Here is a 20,790-nt window from a genome sequence, read left to right on the forward strand (position 1 = left end):
GTTTTTCTCTCCCTTGCTGCTTTTAACAGTCTGTCCTTATCCTTGATCTTTGCCATTTTAATTATTATATGTCTTGGTGTTGTCTTCCTTCAGTCTCTTGTGTTGGGAGATCTGTGCACTTCCATGGCCTGAGAGACTATGTCCTTCCCCAGATTGGGGAAGTTTTCAACAATAACCTCCTCAAAGACACTTTCTATCCCTTTTTCTCTCTTTTTCTTCTGGTAACCCTGTAATACGAATATTGTTCCGTTTAGATTGGTCACATAGTTCTCTCAGTATTCTTTCAGTCCTAGAGATCCTTTTTTCTCTCTGTACCTCAGGTTCTTTGTATTCTTCTTCTCTAATTTCTATTTCATTTATCATCTCCTCCACCGTATCTAATCTGCTTTTAAATCCCTCCATTGTATTCCATAATGATTGAATCTCCATCCTGAATTCATTCCTGAGTTCTTGAATATTTTCTGTACCTCCATGAGCATGTTTATGATTTTTACTTTGAAATCTCTTTCAGGAAGATTGATGAGTTCAGTTTCACTTGAACCTTTTTCTGGTGTTTGAGGGATTTGTGTTTGAACCAGGTTCCTTTGGCATTTCATATTTGTATGTGGCACCCTCTAGTGTCCAGAAGCTCTACTCTCTGGAGCTGCTGAGCCCCTGGAACTCATGTGTCACAGGGGAGTGGTGGTGGTGCCTGGGGAGGAGTAAAGAGCTGTTTCCTGCTTCCCAGCTCCTATGCCTGTCTCCACTGCCAGAACCAGTGGGCCAAACACACAGATGTAAACCTCTATGCTTTGCATTTATAGCTGACATAGGCAGGGCTTCTCTCTGACTGGCCTGACACTAGGGTAGGGGCTGCCAGTTTGCAAGCCAGGCTGGCCGGGAGGAAGGTGCAGCAGACTGCGTATTATGGTGGGGGGCTTGGAGCCGCATAGCCAGCCAGGGGGATGGAACACCTGAAGCTCCTGAAAGTTCTCAACCTTCTGGGCAGAGTGTGCCTGGACAATTTTGTCTACCTGTCCATTCTCCTGAGCAGTAAGTTCTGTGCAATCCTTGCCCCTTTAGCAGCCCTCTTGCTGTTAGGAAGTCTCTCAGATTGTCTGCCTTTCTTTTGTCCCAGAGCAGCCAGATATGGATCTCTGTTTCCCACAAGCAGCTGGAATCTCAGTCTTTCCAGGTATTCCACCTGTCTTATCTTCCCAAACCCACTAATCACCAGAGCACCATGCAATGTAGGTTCGTGATCCCATAGAAGATCTCCAGGGCTAGGTGTTCAGCAGTCTCCAGACTCTACTCCCTCCCCACTCTGTTTCTCTTCCTCCCACCGGTGAGCTGGGGTGGGGGAAAGGCTTGGGTCTCACTCAATTGTGGCTTTGGTATTTTACCCTTTTTTGTGAGGTCTGCTTTTTTCTCCAGGTGTAGGCAATCTGTCACAGCCTTCTTTCCTGTTGCTCTTTCAGGATTAGTTGTATTTGCTACATTTTCAAAATATATGTGGTTTTGGGAGGAGGTTTCTGTCTCACCTCTCATACCACCATCTTTAAGCCCCCTGAAGATTCTTTCTTAACTGAAGTTTTCATTCCCTCTAATTCTAAAATGGACTATGCTGATTTACATTTCTGTAAATTTAGTTACCATTGTACATATTAATATTAAATCTAGATTTGCTTCCTTCATTATCTCTAAATGCCTATAAGCATTTCTGAAGCTAGAATTGTGACCAAATTTGCCAAACCACATAGGTTCTATTTTATGTATGGCAACAATAATCGATACTTACCAATGCTGATACTACATCAGTGAAGGAGAAGAAAAGCCTTACCTGCAAACATGGAACCATTTCACAACACACTTGAATTATCTGCTGTTCCAATATGGATGGCTGCTCTTTGTCACAAAGAGCCCGGGGTTGAAGTAACACTTTTAGCAGGGCTAGTCGGAGATGAGCATATTCTTGTAACTGGGATGGTTCACAATATAGATACCACAGAAATGGTGCCATTATTTGGATACATGAAACTTCTGACCTACAAGTAAGTCATGTAATGGATAAACCAGTCACTGAGTTAAACAGATAAGCAAACAGGTAAATGTCAAATATCAGCTTATAGTTCATGATAGATAATAAATTACAATACCATCAAGTGTAACATTTCTTTCATGATTCTTCTATTCCACTACAAGCTGCTTAGACCGAGAACAAGGCCTAAGAAGTTCTTTGTGCACTGGGGAAAATGACTCAGCACCTGGAGACCACAGCCTAATGTTCAGGACTAAGAGTCTCTACTGCACACTAGAATAGCATCTACATCTCCAGAACCAGTCTATTGTGAATACCAGAATCATCTGAGGACCTTCTTAGAATTATGGATATCAGGATCCATTTTTCTGGCGTATGACACAGGCATGCATTTTTGGAAAAACTCTGCAGGTGAAGTTCTATGTAAAATAAAGCCATACAGATACCTCAAGATAACAATTACCATTTACTTGTCAACTTGCTAAAGATTTACGGTGTGTAAGTTACTACACTTCATGCCTTTAAATTCATGTGATCCTCACCACAACCCCATGTAATAAGATTATTCCATTATGCAGATAGAGAAACCGAGGCAGATAAAGTGAAGTAATTTGTGAAGTCCCTCCTTTTAAGCTATTCCCTCCTTTTAAGCTCTTCTCACTTAAAGGAAGAAGGCCTTACAAAACTTTCAAATCTATTTAGATTTCAATATACCCTAATAACTCTAAGCCCAAAGTCACTAAAATGCTACAATTACATTTCAGATACAAAAATTTGATCACATCATTAGCCAGCTTAAAGAGCTTACCCTTAGGAAAAAGTATTTAGCCCAATTCACAAACCCTCCCTAATTTGGCCTCTGCTCATCTTTCTAGCCTAATTTCTTACTCCTCTCAACTCTCTACTGAGCTACACTGAACTTCCTTCAGATCTTCAATCAAGCCATCTTAACTTTCTCTCACTTGCTGTTACTTCTCCCCTTCCTTTCTTGTTCCTTCCTCCACCTAATTCCTGTCATCTTCCAGGTCTCTCTTTTAAAATGACTTCCTACCTGGGTCAAATCCCCATTATGTGCTTACAGGACAATGACTTGTCATTATTTATGTAATATCTCTATCTACCACCAGACTATAACCCAAATGAGGGCATGAACCATGGATTTCTGCTTACTGCTGTATCACCAATAACTGTACACACTAGGTATCCAAAGAGATGCTCCATCAATCACTAATCAATTCATTTATACTGTTAGAGTTTTATAATTAGCATGCCTTAAATATCGTGTTAATATTTTTCATATTTATAATACATAAAGAATTATTTGATAAGACATAAAGATGAATTAGGCATTATCTATCCTTAACCATTCAGTATAATGGGGGCAACCAGTTCTGTTCCTAGACAAGAGGAAAATGAAAACTGTTAAAAGAAACATATCAAGCTAAAAAAAACAACAAAACAGAACGAACAAAATAGCAGTAGACTCATAGACAATGTGAAGTGACTGGCGATTACAATGGGGGAAGGGTTAGAATGGGTGAGTGGGAGAGTGAGGGGTATAAATAGGCACAAAAATTCTCTCTCATAATAAGAGTTGGTCACGGGGACAGGAGTACAGCACGGAGAACACAGCCAATGATTCTGTTGCATCTTCCTATGTTGACAGATAGAAACTGCACTAGTGGAGGTGAGGATTTAATAAGATGGATAACTGCTGAAACATTGTGTTGTATGCTTGAAACTAATATAAGATTATACTATACTTCAATAAAAAAAGGTATAAAGTGCTATACTTCATGAAAGAAATGGCATTTTAATTATGCTTGACAACATAATTTTATACTACTATACATTCCACAGCAACATGATTTCAAACAACATTTAACATTTTAAAAAGTTCTTAATTACCAAATAATATTTAATGTATTCATTCACTTATTCACTTGGCAAAAATTTACTGAGCACCTACAGTGTATCATTCACTCTTCTATGTGCTAGAAACAAGGCAAGAAAAAGAAAACAGACTAAACCCTTGCTCTGATTAAGCTTACAATCTGGAGGAATTTCCCCTCATGAGCACAAATACATCATCTCCAAACAAACAAAAGGAGGACTTCAGAGTCCATATATATTACTGAAACATTATCTTCATCCCAATAACCACTTCAGGAAACTAAAAAAGCTTCACAGATCAAGCAATCAGATGATGTATGTGTGGGTTAGAATATGAAGCATAAGCTTCTAGGAAAGAGATTTAAGAATCATTGTTTCTCCATCTCCCTCTAATAACATATTCTCCAAAGAATAAATACTTCCCTTTGTCAAGAACATCCACGAATAGCTTATCAAGTTTCTCCTACCTTGAAATGCTGAAGGTGAACTGTAAGGTGCATTTAAAGAAATATATTTCTAAGATGCCGTTATTACTTGACATCAGGGGCATAATGTCAAGTTTCAGTAAGGCAATATGCTATGTAAAAACCTCTTTGCCTTAATCTGTCTTGATTTTAGATTTCAGATTTCCTATATGGTACCTGATGATTAACTCTCTCTCCAATGATTTATGAAACTGACAGGCCTTAATAGAAAAGAAAAATAAATTAAAAAGATAATCTGAATTCCCAAGTGATTATGAATGTTTAAAAATGAGCAAAGATTTAAAATAGAGAAGTTAGTCAGGACAGGGTTGGAGTAAGATTTAAGAAAGTAAGGGGGTACTAAGAAACAAAAACACAGAGGCAAGGGAATAGCACTGCCTCCTGTGTGGAACAGAAAGCAGGTCAGTGTATTACTGAATACACAGTTCATCAACTATGAAATAAAGAAAAGATAAAACTGTTGTAACAGATAGAAATCATATCATACACAGAACCTAGCATGACATAATAGGTTTTATCTGTAGTCCAGAGATTTTCCAACTCTTTCAGAACCCAAACTATTGTTTCCCAGTAGAAAGCTTCCATAAGATATCAACATGTAAGTGCTATAGAAACAGAGCTGAAGGGGTCAGGGGTGTTCCCTATGTTTAGCTCATGCTTAGAAAGTCCAGTTTGAAAACCACAGTTGTGGCAAGCTAAGCAAGGGAGTGACACAGTAAGATTTGCTGTTTTGATGTATCGCTCTGGTGGATGTTTAGGAATGGCTTTGAGCAGGATGAGATTAGAGGCAGAGGTGACAGGAACAGGTGCAACAGCAAGACATGACAACCTGAGCCAGTGCCATGGTCATAAGGATGGAAGAAATGGGGTATCTTCAAAGACCATCAGAAGGACTTGGGGAAGCACCACACTGAAATGAGGGGCATGAGCTATCACCTTTCATTAATCTTCCAGCTGATAGTGGCATCTATGACTATTTAAGATGAAAATCCAGCACATTACATGTATGGTACCTATCTATCTGGTCTCCGCTGGCAGTATTACTTGATCCCAACTGGCAGGTTTCTAATGGAAAAATGAAATCACTAATCAATATAAAGGGGGAAGAACATATCTTTTATGTGTATTATGTAGTATTTACCAAATATTTCTAATCAACTTTCCTAACTACCCAATGCTTAACTTCTTTAATAATATCTTTTCTCACATTCAATATTTCAACAATACACCTGTAGGTTTTTTTCTCTCACTCTTAAAAGAAAATAGAAAGCTATATCCTGCTCTAAGACATTTCTTCAGGAGAAAAGATTATAGTCAAAACGGCTTAAAAAAAAAACTCTAAACTTAGCATAGACCATTTTATCTCCCTCATTTATTTTATTTTATTTTGCATTACCTTTCAGGGCATTGCTGGAAAAATACGGTCAGCTGCTGCAAAAGTACTGGCCAGCAATCAGGTCTGTGTTCAAGCACAGTGATCAAAGGCTGAGGACGACTTCTGAAAAACACAGAAAGTCACATTGGAAACTGTCATTTCAGGACTACACATCCTCAGTATTCAAATATAGCACAAAAAGCCAATACCATCTAGAAACTTTTTTCTAGGATTCATAATTGTCACCAATTATCATTCGCTGCATTTGTTGTAGATTTGGCTCATTAGAACTGATATTTTTTCGTTTATCTAACTGTTTTGCATAAAAGAATGAACACCAAGTCTTGGGGATCCAAATTTTAGAAAGGACTCTGCTATTTAATAGTTCAATGACTTTGGCCAAGCTCCTGGACCCAGTAGCTCTATCATATCCACCCCGTTGACACTTATTCCTGGAAGTTGTAGGCCACCTCCTCTTCTGCTGCTCTTTTCCCAAACCTGGAAGGTTCCATTTCCTCTAACACTGCTCTATTGTCAGCACTCTATCTCCGTTTCTGTCCCACTTAACCCTATTTGTCATTCTGTGTTCCCCAAGCATACTTAAAATGAGGAAAAAGAAAATACTCCCATCTCAAATAACAAACTCTCCAACTGAAAATTCTTGAAATTTCTGTTGAACAAGGATAGTCTTTTTATTGGAGCTACACCAACTAAGATACTTTAAAAAACTATATGAAACATAAGATATGAAATCTCAATAGGATTCTCAATAGGGTTAAAAAATGAAAAAAAAAAGCACAAATACAAATTATTTTAAAATCGTTCAAAAACCCTACAAGAAATTGTAAATTCATCAGCTTCTTAAACTACGAAGTACCACAAAAAGCTTGGTTATTATTGATGTGGATTTTTCCTCTAAGAAAAACTTAAGTAAAATAAAAAATAAAAAACACCACATCATTTTTTACATAAAAGAATCACATTCATGGGGCTGGAGCCAAGATGGCGGCGTGAGTAGAGCAGTGGAAATCTCCTCCCAAAAACACATAGAGCTATGAAAATATAACAAAGAAAAATCTTCCTAAAATAGAGACCACAGGACACAGGACAACATCCAGACCACATCCACAGCTGCAAGGAACCAGCGCCTTGTGAAGGGGGTAAGATACAAGCCCCGGCCCGGCGGGACCCGAGCGCCCCTCCCCCCGGCTCCCGGCGGGTGGAGAGAAACCGGAGGGGTTTTTTTTTTTTTTTTTTTTTTTTTTTGGCGAGCGCTTTTTGGAAGCCTTAGAGGGACGGGCCCCCGTTGCTGGGGAGGCAGGGTGGCGGGACCGGTGAGGAGGTGCCTGGGAACGGCGCCGGAGGACAAAGAATATCCCGCGTTTCTCCCTGCGAGACCTGGGGGCGGGTGCCTGAGACCAGTGCCTGAGGACGGAGGAGGTCGCGCGTTTTTCCCCTTTTTTTATTTCTCTTTTTGGCGAGCGCTTTTTGGAAGCCTTGAAGGGACGGGGACCCCAGTGCTAGGGAGGCACGGTGGCGGGACTGGTGAGCGGGTGGCTGGGACCGGCGCCTGAGGACAAAGAATATCCCCCGTTTTTCCCTGCGGGACCGGTGGGCGGGTGCCTGAGACCGGCACTTGAGGACAGAGGAAATCGCGCGTTTTTCCCCTTTTTTTTTTCTCTTTTCTGCGAGTGCTTTTTGGAAGCCTAAAAGGGACAGGGACCCCGGTGCTAGGGAGGCAGGGCGGCGGGACTGGTGAGCGGGTGCCTGGGACCGGCACCTGAGGACAAAGAATATCCCGCATTTTTCCCTGTGGGACCGGTGGGTGGGTGCCTGAGACCAGCACCTGAGGACGGAAGAAATCGCGCGTTTTTCCCCTTTTTTTTCTCTCTTTTTGCCGAGTGCTTTTTGGAAGCCTTGAAGGCACAGGGACCCCGGTGCTAGGGAGACAGGGCGGCGGGACTGGTGAGCGGGTGCGTGGGACCAGTGCCTGAGGACAAAGAATATTGAGCATTCCTTCCCTGCGAGACCGGTGGGTGGGTGCTTTTTGGAAGCCTTGAAAGGACAGGGACCCTGGTGCTAGGGAGACAGGGCAGCAGGACCAGTGAGCGGGTGCCTGGGACCGGCACCTGAGGAAAAAAAAAAAAAAAAAAAAAATCGCTTGTTTTTTCCTTTTTTTTCCTTTTTTTTTCTCTTTGTTTCTGTTCCCTCTCTCATTGTTGCTGCTGTTGTTTTGGTTTGGAGAGTGCTTTTTGGAAATCTTAAAGGGGCAGGACAGGTCACTTAGACCAGAAGCAGGGAATCTGGGGATCTCTGGGCACTCTAACCCCCTGGGCAGCAGGGAGCACAGAGGCCCCTTACGGAGATAAATAGTCTCCTGGCTGCTCCCCCTCCAACGGGGCTCCACCATTTTGGAGGAACAGCCCCAGCCAGGCCAAGCCCACAGAAACAGCGGAGATAAACCCCAAAGCAACTGGGCAGGAAGCAGAAGCCCTGTCTGCGCACAGCTGCCCAGCACAAGCCACTAGAGGTCGCTATTCTCCCAGGAAAAGGCTACAAACCAACAAGAAGGGAAGCTCTTCCAGCGGTCACTTGTACCAGCTCTGCAAACTATCTCTATCACCATGAAAAGGCAAAACTACAGGCAGACAAAGATCACAGAGACAACACCTGAGAAGGAGACAGACCTAACTAGTCTTCCTGAAAAAGAATTCAAAATAAAAATCATGAACATGCTGACAGAGATGCAGAAAAAAATGCAAGAGCAATGGGATGAGATGCAGAGAAAAATGCAAGAGCAGTGGGATGAAGTCCGGAAGGAGATCACAGATGTCAGGAAAGAGATCACTGAAGTGAAACAATCCCTGGAAGGATTTATAAGCAGAATGGATAAGATGCAAGAGGCCATTGAAGGAATAGAAGCCAGAGAACAGGAACGTATAGAAGCTGACATAGAGAGAGATAAAAGGATCTCCAGGAATGAAACAACACTAAGAGAAATATGTGACCAATACAAAAGGAAAAACATTCGTATTATAGGGATACCAGAAGAGGAAGAAAGAGGAAAAGGGATAGAAAGTGTCTTTGAAGAAATAATTGCTGAAAACTTCCCCAAACTGGGGGAGGAAATAATCGAACAGACCATGGAATTATACAGAACCCCCAACAGAAAGGATCCAAGGAGGACAACACCAAGACACATAATAATTAAAATGGCAAGGATCAAGGACAAGGAAAGAGTTTTAAAGGCAGCTAGAGAGAAAAAGGTCACCTATAAAGGAAAACCAATCAGGCTAACATCAGACTTCTCAACAGAAACCCTACAGGCCAGAAGAGAATGGCATGATATACTTAATGCAATGAAACAGAAGGGCCTTGAACCAAGGATACTGTATCCAGCACGACTATCATTTAAATATGATGGTGGGATCAAACAATTCCCAGACAAGCAAAAGCTGAGGGAATTTGCTTCCCACAAACCACCTCTACAGGGCATCCTACAGGGACTGCTCTAGATGGGAGCACCCCTAAAAAGAGCACAGAACAAAACACACAACATATGAAGAATGGAGGAGGAGGAATAAGAAGGGAGAGAAGAAAAGACTCTCCAGACAGTGTATATAACAGCTCAATAAGCGAGCTAAGTTAGGCAGTAAGATACTAAAGAAGCTAACCTTGAACCTTTGGTAACCACGAATCTAAAGCCTGCAATGGCAATAAGTACATATCTTTCAATAGTCACCCTAAATGTAAATGGACTTAATGCACCATTCAAAAGACATAGAGTAATAGAATGGATAAAAAAGCAAGACCCATCTATATGCTGCTTACAAGAAACTCACCTTAAACCCAAAGATAAGCATAGACTAAAAGTCAAGGGATGGAAAAACATATTTCAGGCAAACAACAGTGAGAAGAAAGCAGGGGTTGCAGTACTAATATCAGACAAAATAGACTTCAAAACAAAGAAAGTAACAAGAGATAAAGAAGGCCACTACATAATGATAAAGGGCTTAGTCCAACAAGAGGATATAACCATTCTAAATATATATGCACCCAATACAGGAGCACCAGCATATGTGAAGCAAATACTAACAGAACTAAAGAGGGAAATAGACTGCAATGCATTCATTGTAGGAGACTTCAACACACCACTCACCCCAAAGGATAGATCCACCGGGCAGAAAATAAGTAAAGACACACAGGCACTGAACAACACACTAGAACAGATGGACCTAATAGACATCTATAGAACTTTACATCCAAAAGCAACAGGATATACATTCTTCTCAAGTGCACATGGAACATTCTCCAGAATAGACCACATACTAGCTCACAAAAAGAGCCTCAGTAAATTCCACAATATTGAAATTCTACCAACCAATTTTTCAGACCACAAAGGTATGAAAGTAGAAATAAATTCTACAAAGAAAACAAAAAGGCTCACAAACACATGGAGGCTTAACAACATGCTACTAAATAATCAATGGATCAATGAACAAATCAAAATAGAGATCAAGGAATATATAGAAACAAATGACAACAACAACACTAAGCCCCAACTTCTGTGGGATGCAGCGAAAGCAGTCTTAAGAGGAAAGTATATAGCAATCCAGGCACACTTGAAGAAGGAAGAACAATCCCAAATGAATAGTCTAACATCACAACTATTAAAACTGGAAAAAGAAGAACAAATGAGGCCTAAAGTCAGCAGAAGGAGGGACATAATAAAGATCAGAGAAGAAATAAACAAAATTGAGAAGAATAAAACACAATAGCAAAAATCAACGAAACCAAGAGCTGGTTCTTTGAGAAAATAAACAAAATAGATAAGCCTCTAGCCCAACTTATTAAGAGAAAAAGAGAGTCAACACAAATCAACATAATCAGAAATGAGAATGGAAAAATCACGACAGACTCCACAGAAATACAAAGAATTATTAAAGACTACTATGAAAACCTATATGCCAACAAGCTGGAAAACCTAGAAGAAATGGACAACTTCCTAGAAAAATACAACCTCCCAAGACTGACCAAGGAAGAAACACAAAAGTTAAACAAACCAATTACAAGCAAAGAAATTGAAACAGTAATCAAAAAACTACCCAAGAACAAAACCCCGGGGCCGGACGGATTTACCTCGGAATTTTATCAGACACACAGAGAAGACATAATACCCATTCTCCTTAAAGTGTTCCACAAAATAGAAGAAGAGGGAATACTCCCAAACTCATTCTATGAAGCCAACATCACCCTAATACCAAAACCAGGAAAAGACCCCACCAAAAAAGAAAATTACAGACCAATATCCCTGATGAATGTAGATGCAAAAATACTCAATAAAATATTAGCAAACAGAATTCAACAGTATATCAAAAGGATCATACACCATGACCAAGTGGGGTTCATCCCAGGGATGCAAGGATGGTACAACATTCGAAAATCCATCAACATCATCCACCACATCAACAAAAAGAAAGACAAAAACCACATGATCATCTCCATAGATGCTGAAAAAGCATTTGACAAAATTCAACATCCATTCATGATAAAAACTCTCAGCAAAATGGGAATAGAGGGCAAGTACCTCAACATAATAAAGGCCATATATGATAAACCCACAGCCAGCATTATACTGAACAGCGAGAAGCTGAAAGCATTTCCACTGAGATCGGGAACCAGACAGGGATGCCCACTCTCCCCACTGTTATTTAACATAGTACTGGAGGTCCTAGCCACGGCAATCAGACAAAACAAAGAAATACAAGGAATCCAGATTGGTAAAGAAGAAGTTAAACTGTCACTATTTGCAGATGATATGATACTGTACATAAAAAACCCTAAAGACTCCACTCCAAAACTACTAGAACTGATATTGGAATACAGCAAAGTTGCAGGATACAAAATCAACACACAGAAATCTGTAGCTTTCCTATACACTAACAACGAATCAATAGAAAGAGAAATCAGGAAAACAATTCCATTCACCATTGCATCAAAAAGAATAAAATACCTAGGAATAAACCTAACCAAGGAAGTGAAAGACTTATACTCTGAAAACTACAAGTCACTCTTAAGAGAAATTAAAGGGGACACTAATAAATGGAAACTCATCCCATGCTCATGGCTAGGAAGAATTAATATCGTCAAAATGGCCATCCTGCCGAAAACAATATACAAATTTGATGCAATCCCTCTCAAATTACCAGCAACATTCTTCAATGAATTGGAACAAATAATTCAAAAATTCATATGGAAACACCAAAGACCCCGAATAGCCAAAGCAATCCTGAAAAAGAAGAATAAAGTAGGGGGGATCTCACTCCCCAACTTCAAGCTCTACTACAAAGCCATAGTAATCAAGACAATTTGGTACTGGCACAAGAACAGAGCCACAGACCAGTGGAACAGATTAGAGACCCCAGAAATTAACCCAAACATATATGGTCAATTAATATTTGATAAAGGAGCCATGGACATACAATGGCAAAATGACAGTCTCTTCAACAGATGGTGCTGGCAAAACTGGACAGCTACATGTAGGAGAATGAAACTGGACCATTGTCTAACCCCATATACAAAGGTAAACTCAAAATGGATCAAAGACCTGAATGTAAGTCACGAAACCATTAAACTCTTGGAAAAAAACATAGGCAAAAACCTCTTAGACATAAACATGAGTGATCTCTTCTTGAACATATCTCCCCGGGCAAGGAAAACAACAGCAAAAATGAGCAAGTGGGACTACATTAAGCTGAAAAGCTTCTGTACAGCGAAAGACACCATCAATAGAACAAAAAGGAACCCTACAGTATGGGAGAATATATTTGAAAATGACAGATCTGATAAAGGCTTGACGTCCAGAATATATAAAGAGCTCACACGCCTCAACAAACAAAAAACAAATAACCCAATTAAAAAATGGGCAGAGGAACTGAACAGACAGTTCTCCAAAAAAGAAATACAGATGGCCAAGAGACACATGAAAAGATGCTCCACATCGCTAATTATCAGAGAAATGCAAATTAAAACTACAATGAGGTATCACCTCACACCAGTAAGGATAGCTGCCATCCAAAAGACAAACAACAACAAATGTTGGCGAGGCTGTGGAGAAAGGGGAACCCTCCTACACTGCTGGTGGGAATGTAAATTAGTTCAACCATTGTGGAAAGCAGTATAGAGGTGCATCAAAATGCTCAAAACAGACCTACCATTTGACCCAGGAATTCCACTCCTAGGAATTTACCCTAAGAACGCAGCAATCAAGTTTGAGAAAGACAGATGCACTCCTATGTTTATCGCAGCACTATTTACAATAGCCAAGAATTGGAAGCAACCTAAATGTCCATCTGTAGATGAATGGATAAAGAAGATGTGGTACATATACACAATGGAATACTACTCAGCCATAAGAAGTGGAAAAATCCAACCATTTGCAGCAACATGGATGGAGCTGGAGTATTATGCTCAGTGAAATAAGCCAAGCGGAGAAAGAGAAATACCAAATGATTTCACTCATCTGAGGAGTATAGGAACAAAGGAAAAACTGAAGGAACAAAACAGCAGCAGAATTACAGAACCCAAAAATGGACTAACAGGTACCAAAGGGAAAGGAACTGGGGAGGGTGGGTGGGCAGGGAGGGATAAGGGGGGGGAAGAAGAAGGGGGGTATTAAGATTAGCATGCATGGGGGGGAGGGAGAAAGGGGAGGGTGGGCTGCACAACACAGAGAGGACAAGTAGTGACTCTACCACATTTTGCTAAGCTGATGGACAGTAACCGTAATGTGGTTGTTAGGGGGGACCTGATATAGGGGAGAGCATAGTAAACATAGTATTCTTCAGGTAAGTGTAGATTAAAAATTTAAAAAAAAAAAAGAAAGAAAGAAAGAAAAGGGGGATTACTCCTTAACAGGATAAAACTATTGGTAAATCAAAGATCAACGCATGCTTTAAATATCCTTAATGTTGATCACTTAAAGGGTGTCAGATGATCAGCTATGGAGGTACTCTTTTCTGATAATATTCCTTTCTCTTAACTAAAAAAAAAAAAAAAAAAAAGCAGTTACTGTGTGCTGACCTCCAATGAGTTCTGCACAGTGGTATAGAGGGCATGTCAAAGTGTGGGCAAAGGGTCTGTTTGTTTCTACGCAGAAGATCAAGGCCTAGCTTGGATACCCAGAAAATGAACTAAGACACGATATGAGGAGGAGCTTCCGGCATCAGCACTCTCTGGAGGACTCGTGCCGGGGGATGATCATCAAAAAGCCTCCACAGGGATCCGGACGATGCTGCGGTTGTGGCTGCATCCAGCCCACCGTCTCCTGGACTTGCCATAAGAAGGAGGAGGGAGATGTCTAGGCTGGCATGTGCATACAGTGAGACAACGAATTTGACTGGATCTGTACTGTTGGAACTCAACCAGGAGTTGGGAGGGGTGCAAGTTGTAGCACCCCAAAATCTCATGACTATAGACTATCTATGGTTAAAAGAACATATGGGATGTGAACAGATCCCAGAAATGGGCTGCTTTAATTTGTCTGATGGTTCAAGTACAGTTGGAAAATATCCATCATATCATAGATAAATTTTCACAAATGCCTAGGGTGCCTAAATGGTTTTCTTGGCTTCACTGGAGATGGCTGGTAATTATAGATTTGCTTTGTTTATGTCACCGTATTCCTATTATGTTAATATGTGTGTGCAAATTAGTTAGTAGTTTAAAACCTATACATACTTAAGGTACTATACAAGAAGATATGTCAAAGAAATAATCAATCCTCCCAAGTTTCCTTCATATGCTACATCTATAGCTTTTCTTCTTCCTTCCTAATTACAAACCTTAAATAGAATTCGTGCCTCATATAGAATTTACCGAGTATCATAATTCCTCCAGGTGGTAAAGATACCTCGAGACAAGTGCTGGGCATAGAAGCCACAGGGCATAAATCTGCAAAGAAGTAAAAAGCTAACCTTTGCAAACAATATGGCTTCTCTCTCACTTACCAACTTTACATTTCCCTGTATGGCCCCGGAAGATGACTGGTTAGCCAGAGACGGGTAAGATTCCTCAAGGGAGGAACAACCTAAGACAGGCACAGTCGCAGGGGGGCCATCAGGTGAGAATTTGGGGATCAACAGAGGTGAGGCTCAGAACCTCACCCCCCCTGCTTTGAGAGAAATCTTCTGCATCCGTGGATGTCTTGCTGCCCTTGTCTAGCCTGGATTAATACTTAGTCCATAGGCACACACCTGATCATCTGATCATCTACATTTGCCTTCTTACAGCACTAAACTATGTTTTCTACCTTTATCTTGCATCTACCTACCACTTCAGCATTTTATTAAAAAGAAAAATAATAATAATAATAGGAGAAATGTGGGATCAACATATAAATCAAGTACAAAAATCAAACGAATATTCATATTTGACCTGATTGTTTATAGGTCATAATGCATGATCAAAACCGAAAGTTTCTGTGATGAATGCCCTTGTACTGTTCACCATGTAAGAATTTATTCACTCTGTAAGAATTCGTTCACCATGTAAGAACTTGTTTGTTATGCTTCAGAAGATTGGAGACTGACGAGAATTAGGCTTGAGATGGATTAATGATTGTACATTGAGCATTGACCCCCCTATACTGAATTTTATTGTTGTTAAGAACCATTTGATCAATAAATATGAGAGATGCCCTCTCAAAAAAAAAAAAAAAAAAAAAAAAGAATCACATTCATAATGGTATTCTTCTGTCTTTAATTTGTAACCCAGCAATATATATAACTAGCAAAGTTTAAAAAAAAAGAAAAGAACAATGAGACCATCAGCTACACCCCAATTTTTTTTTTTAAAGAATGACTTCTTAGTGGTTCTCAAAGTGTGATCACCCTACTAGTGATATAAAGAACTTATTAGAAATGCAAGTAAATTCTCAGTCCCCAGCCCAGATGTAATAAACAGCTCTCCAGACAATTCTGATGCATTGCTATAAAGCAATGGTTCTCAACCCTGGTTGCATATCAGATTCATCTGTGGAGCTCTTTAAAAAATACCAGGGCCCAAAACCAAGAGCTGGTTCTTTGAGAAAATGAACAAAATAGATAAGCATCTAGCCAGACTTACTAAGAGAAAAAGAGAAATCAACACACATCAACAGAATCAGAAATGAGAAAGGAAAAATCACGACGGACCCCATAGAAATACAAAGAATTATTGGAGAATACTATGAAAACCTATATGCTAATAAGCTGGAAAACCGAGGAGAAATAGACAACTTCTTAGAAAAATACAAACTTCCAAGACTGACCAAGGAAGAAACACAAAATCTAAACAAACCATTTACCAGCAAAGAAATTGAAGCAGTAATCAAAAAACTACCCAGGAACAAAACCCCCAGGCCAGATGGATTTACCTCGGAATTTTATCAGACATATAGAGAAGACATAATACCCATTCTCCGTAAAGTTTTCCAAAATATAGAAGAGGAGGGAATACTCCCAAACTCATTCTATGAAGCCAACATCACCCTAATACCAAAACCAGGCAAAGACCCCACCAAAAAAGAAAATTACAGACCAATATCCCTGATGAATGCAGATGCAAAAATACTCAACAAAATCTTAGCAAACCGAATTCACAAACACATCAAAAGGATCATACACCATGACTGAGTGGGAGTCATCCCAGGTATGCAAGGATGGTACAACATTCGAAAATCCATCAACATCATCCACCACATCAACAAAAAGAAAGACAAAAACCACATGATCATCTCCATAGATGCTGAAAAAGTATTCGACAAAATTCAACATCCATTCATGATAAAAACTCTCAGCAAAATGGGTATACACGGCAAGTATCTCAACATAATAAAGGCCATATATGATATACCCACAGCCAACATCATACTGAATAGCAAGAAGCTGAAAGCTTTTCCTCTGAGATCGGGAACCAGACAGGGATGCCCACTCTCCCCACTGTTATTTAACATAGTACTGGAGGTCCTAGCCACGGCAATTTGACAAAACAAAGAAACACAACCAATCCAAATGGGTAGAGAAGAAGTTAAACTGTCACTATTTGCAGATGACATGATACTGTACATAAAAAAACCCTAAAGACTCCACTCCAAAACTACTAGAACTGATATCGGAATACAGCAGAGTTGCAGGATATAAAATTAACACACAGAAATCTGTGGCTTTCCTATACACTAACAATGAACTAACAGAATGAGAAATCAGGAAAACAATTCCATTCACAATTGCATCAAAAAGAATAAAATACCTAGGAAGAAACCTAACCAAGGAAGTGAAAGACCTATACCCTGAAAACTATAAGACACTCTTAAGAGAAATTAAAGAGGACACTAACAAATGGAAACTCATCCCATGCTCTTGGCTAGGAAGAATTAATATTGTCAAAATGGCCATCCTGCCCAAAGCAATATACAGATTTGATGCAATCCCTATCAAATTACCAACAACATTCTTCAACAAACTGGAACAAATAGTTCGAAAATTCATATGGAACCACCAAAGATCCTGAATAGCCAAAGCAATCCTGAGAAGGAAGAATAAAGTGGGGGGGATCTCACTCGCCAACTTCAAGCTCTACTACAAAGCCACAGTAATCAAGACAATTTGGTACTGGCACAAGAACAGACCCACAGACCAGTGGAACAGATTAGAGACTCCACACATTACCCCAAACATATATGGTCAGTTAATATTCGATAAAGGAGCCATGGACATACAATGGGGAAATGACAGTCTCTTCAACAGATGGTGCTGGCAAAACTGGACAGCTACATGTAAGAGAATGAAACTGGGTAACTGTCTAACTCCATACACAAAGGTAAATTCGAAATGGATCAAAGACCTGAATGTAAGTCATGAAACCATGAAACTCTTAGAAAAAAACATAGGCAAAAATCTCTTGGACATAAATGTGAGTGACTTCTTAATGAACATATCTCCCCAAGCAAGGGAAACAAAAGCAAAAATGAACAAGTGGGACTATATCAAGCTGAAAAGCTTCTGTACAGCAAAGAACACCATCAATAGAACAAAAAGGTACCCTACAGTATGGGAGAATATATTTGTAAATGACAGATCCGATAAAGGCTTGACATCCAAAATATATAAAGAGCTCATGCACCTCAACAAACAAAAAGCAAATAATCCAATTAAAAAATGGGCAGAGGAGCTAAACATAGTTCTCCAAAGAAGAAATTCAGATGGCCAACAGACACATGAAAAGATGCTCCACATTGCTAGTCATCAGAGAAATGCAAATTAAAACTACAATGAGATATCACCTCACACCAGTAAGGATGGCTACCATCCAAAAGACAAACAACAACAAATGTTGGCGAGGTTGTGGAGAAAGGGGAACCCTCCTACACTGCTGGTGGGAATGTAAATTAGTTCAACCATTGTGGAAAGCAGTATGGAGGTTCCTCAAAAAGTTCAAAATAGACATGCCATTCGACCCAGTAATTCCACTTCTAAGAATTTACCCTAAGAATGCAGTAGCACAGTTTGAAAAAGACATATGCAACCCTATGTTTATCGCAGCACTATTTACAATAGCCAAGAAATGGAAGCAACCTAAATGTCCATCAGTAGATGAACGGATAAAGAAGATGTGATACATATACACATAAGAAGAAAACAAATCCTATCATTTGCAACAACATGTATGGAGCTAGAGGGTATTATGCTCAGTGAAGTAAGCCAGGCGGAGAAAGACTCATATGATTTCACTCATATGTGGAGTATAAGAGCAAAGAAAAACTGAAGGAACAAAACAGCAGCAGAATCACAGAACCCAAAAATGGACTAACAGTTACCAAAGGGAAAGGGACTGGGGAGGATGGGTGGGAAGGGAGGTATAAGGGGAGGGGAAAAGCAAGGGGGTATTATGATTAGCATGTATAATTAGCACGTGGTGGGGGGGCATGGGGAGGGCTGTGCAACACAGGGAAGACAAGTAGTGATTCTATGCTGATGGACAGTGACTGTAATGGGGGGGGGGTACTTGGTGAAGGGGGCAGCCTAGTAAACATAATGTTCTTCATGTAATTACAGATTAATGATAAGAAAAAAAAAATACCAATGCCCAGGCCTCAGTTATATTGGGTTGCTAGGAATGGAGCCCATGTATTAGTCATTTTTAAAAACTCTTCTAGAGATTCTAATATGTTGCCGGGGTTGAGAACTACTACAAGTTAAAAAAAAAAAAAAAAGAAAGAAAGAAAGAAAGAAAGAAGGAAAAACACAGAAGAAGGAGGTTATGGGAAGTTTTCTGATTTTTCTCTCTCAAACAGAAAAGTGTGACAGACCCATCTTATTAAAACACTCATCTTAAACACCTCTCTGACACTACTACACACTTTCTGGGTATTATAACCGTCTCTTCACTGTCTCCTTAACCTCACTTAATCTATCATGCACTAACATCATATGCTGGCAGCCACCTGTTTGTTAAAGCACAGGCTATTTCTGACTGATCAGATTACTGCCATTGCTAAGGGATCACTCCAAGCAACTTTTGGTGCCAAAACTTAAAAATCGTATCAAAATCACATTTCCAAGCTCCAAACTCTTTGGCAGTTAAACCTATCTAGAATTTGCTTCTACTCTAGTTGCCACGGATATTAAGAAACAAATGTGACAAATCCTAAAAGCCTTTCAGGTGTGTCACAACAGCTGAACTTCTTAGACTACAAGTTCAGGAGGTTGTGTTCAAGAAAACAGGAGAGAAAAGGAAAGGGGAGCAACTGTAATTATTTTGGCCATCAGTATTTCTTCTGACAAGCACCACACCAAAATGAGGAGCATCAGATATGACCTTCCATTGACCCTCCAGCTAATGGTGGCATTTATGACTATTTAAGAAGAAAATCCAACAAGTTACCACACAGTTACTGTGGCACAATTAAGCATTGAAGTGCTGTTCCAGACTCTTCCCAGATAAGCCATCACCTACCCCCTCCCAGTCCTCACCCAAAGAAACTGTTAAAGATCCCTCACCCTTCTAAAACAGCTTTGTCCAAATCAAATCAGGTCAACACAAGTAAGAAATAGTCATTTTAAAGTAGGATTACACATGATGCTCATATGTCAAACACCTGTATCATAGTTTAGCTTCTGCTTCACTGGGCTTATGGGAACCACTCCAACTTTGTTGCATGAAGCAAAGGGCCTGTTTTGCCAGCTCTTGGATTCAGCAAATTTTATTTAGTATCTCACACTAAACTCCAAGAATGAGATTAAATAGGGATTATCCAAGGTAATTACTGATTTAGACATCTGGATAATTACCTTTTCCAGAGAATTATGTCAGAGCCAAGTGGAAATATTGTAGGGACTGATACACAATATTGATTCCAAGAAGCTGAAAACCTTGAAGGAGAAGTCCAAAATAAGAACACTGAATCTTACTGTTGATTAACATTTGATTACTAATATTACACTATTTTGACTGAGTACAACTAACCTAGGAATCAGTTATAATTGCCAGCATTTTAATATTTTAAGCATAATGAAGCAAAGAGCTAAATCCTCCCTTGTGAATCACCAAACTGGTATGTGAATACACATACAAAGCCTTATGGTTAACACACAGAATGCATTTTTGATTCAATATACTTTATTGTGCAAAGGCCACACATGAGGGTTTCTCAGTCTTGGCACTGCTGACACTAGGGGCCAAGTGATTGCCCCAGTAGGGGTTGTCCAGTGCACTCACTCTCAGATGTTTAGTGTCATTCTTGGTCTCTACCCACCAGATGCTAATAGCATTCAACTTAATCATGACTACAAGAAATATCTCTAGACATGACCAATTGCCCCCTGTGGGGATAAACAGTACACCAGGTAAAACAAGCATAAGGAGAGGCACAAAACTGATTAAAGCACGGTGTCAGCCCCTTCAAAAAGACTAGGATTTTGCCTTCACCTTCCTGACACTGACCCAAAAGCAACTGATGAACCATGCTCAAAATCTGAGGT

At 39.9% G+C, this 20,790-nt stretch overlaps 1 protein-coding gene across 7 annotated transcripts in view; it reads right to left on the bottom strand.

The window, feature by feature from the left end:
- Positions 1 to 20,790, bottom strand: part of FOCAD (focadhesin) — a 347,741-nt gene that overhangs the window by 222,185 nt on the left and 104,766 nt on the right. For all 7 annotated transcript variants that reach the window (XR_012127690.1, XR_012127692.1, XR_012127691.1 and 4 more), the window contains 2 exons: positions 5,792 to 5,893; positions 1,820 to 2,024 (listed from right to left, as the gene is read on the bottom strand). Coding sequence is in view for 4 of the 7 variants with exons in the window: in XM_073228431.1 (XP_073084532.1) it covers positions 1,820 to 2,024; positions 5,792 to 5,893 (307 nt within the window). In the remaining 3 variants the exon portion in view is untranslated. The remainder of the gene's footprint in view (positions 1 to 1,819; positions 2,025 to 5,791; positions 5,894 to 20,790) is intronic.

This window comes from Manis javanica, chromosome 2 (genome assembly GCF_040802235.1).
Source record: "Manis javanica isolate MJ-LG chromosome 2, MJ_LKY, whole genome shotgun sequence".
In the NCBI taxonomy this organism is placed as follows: domain Eukaryota; kingdom Metazoa; phylum Chordata; class Mammalia; order Pholidota; family Manidae; genus Manis; species Manis javanica.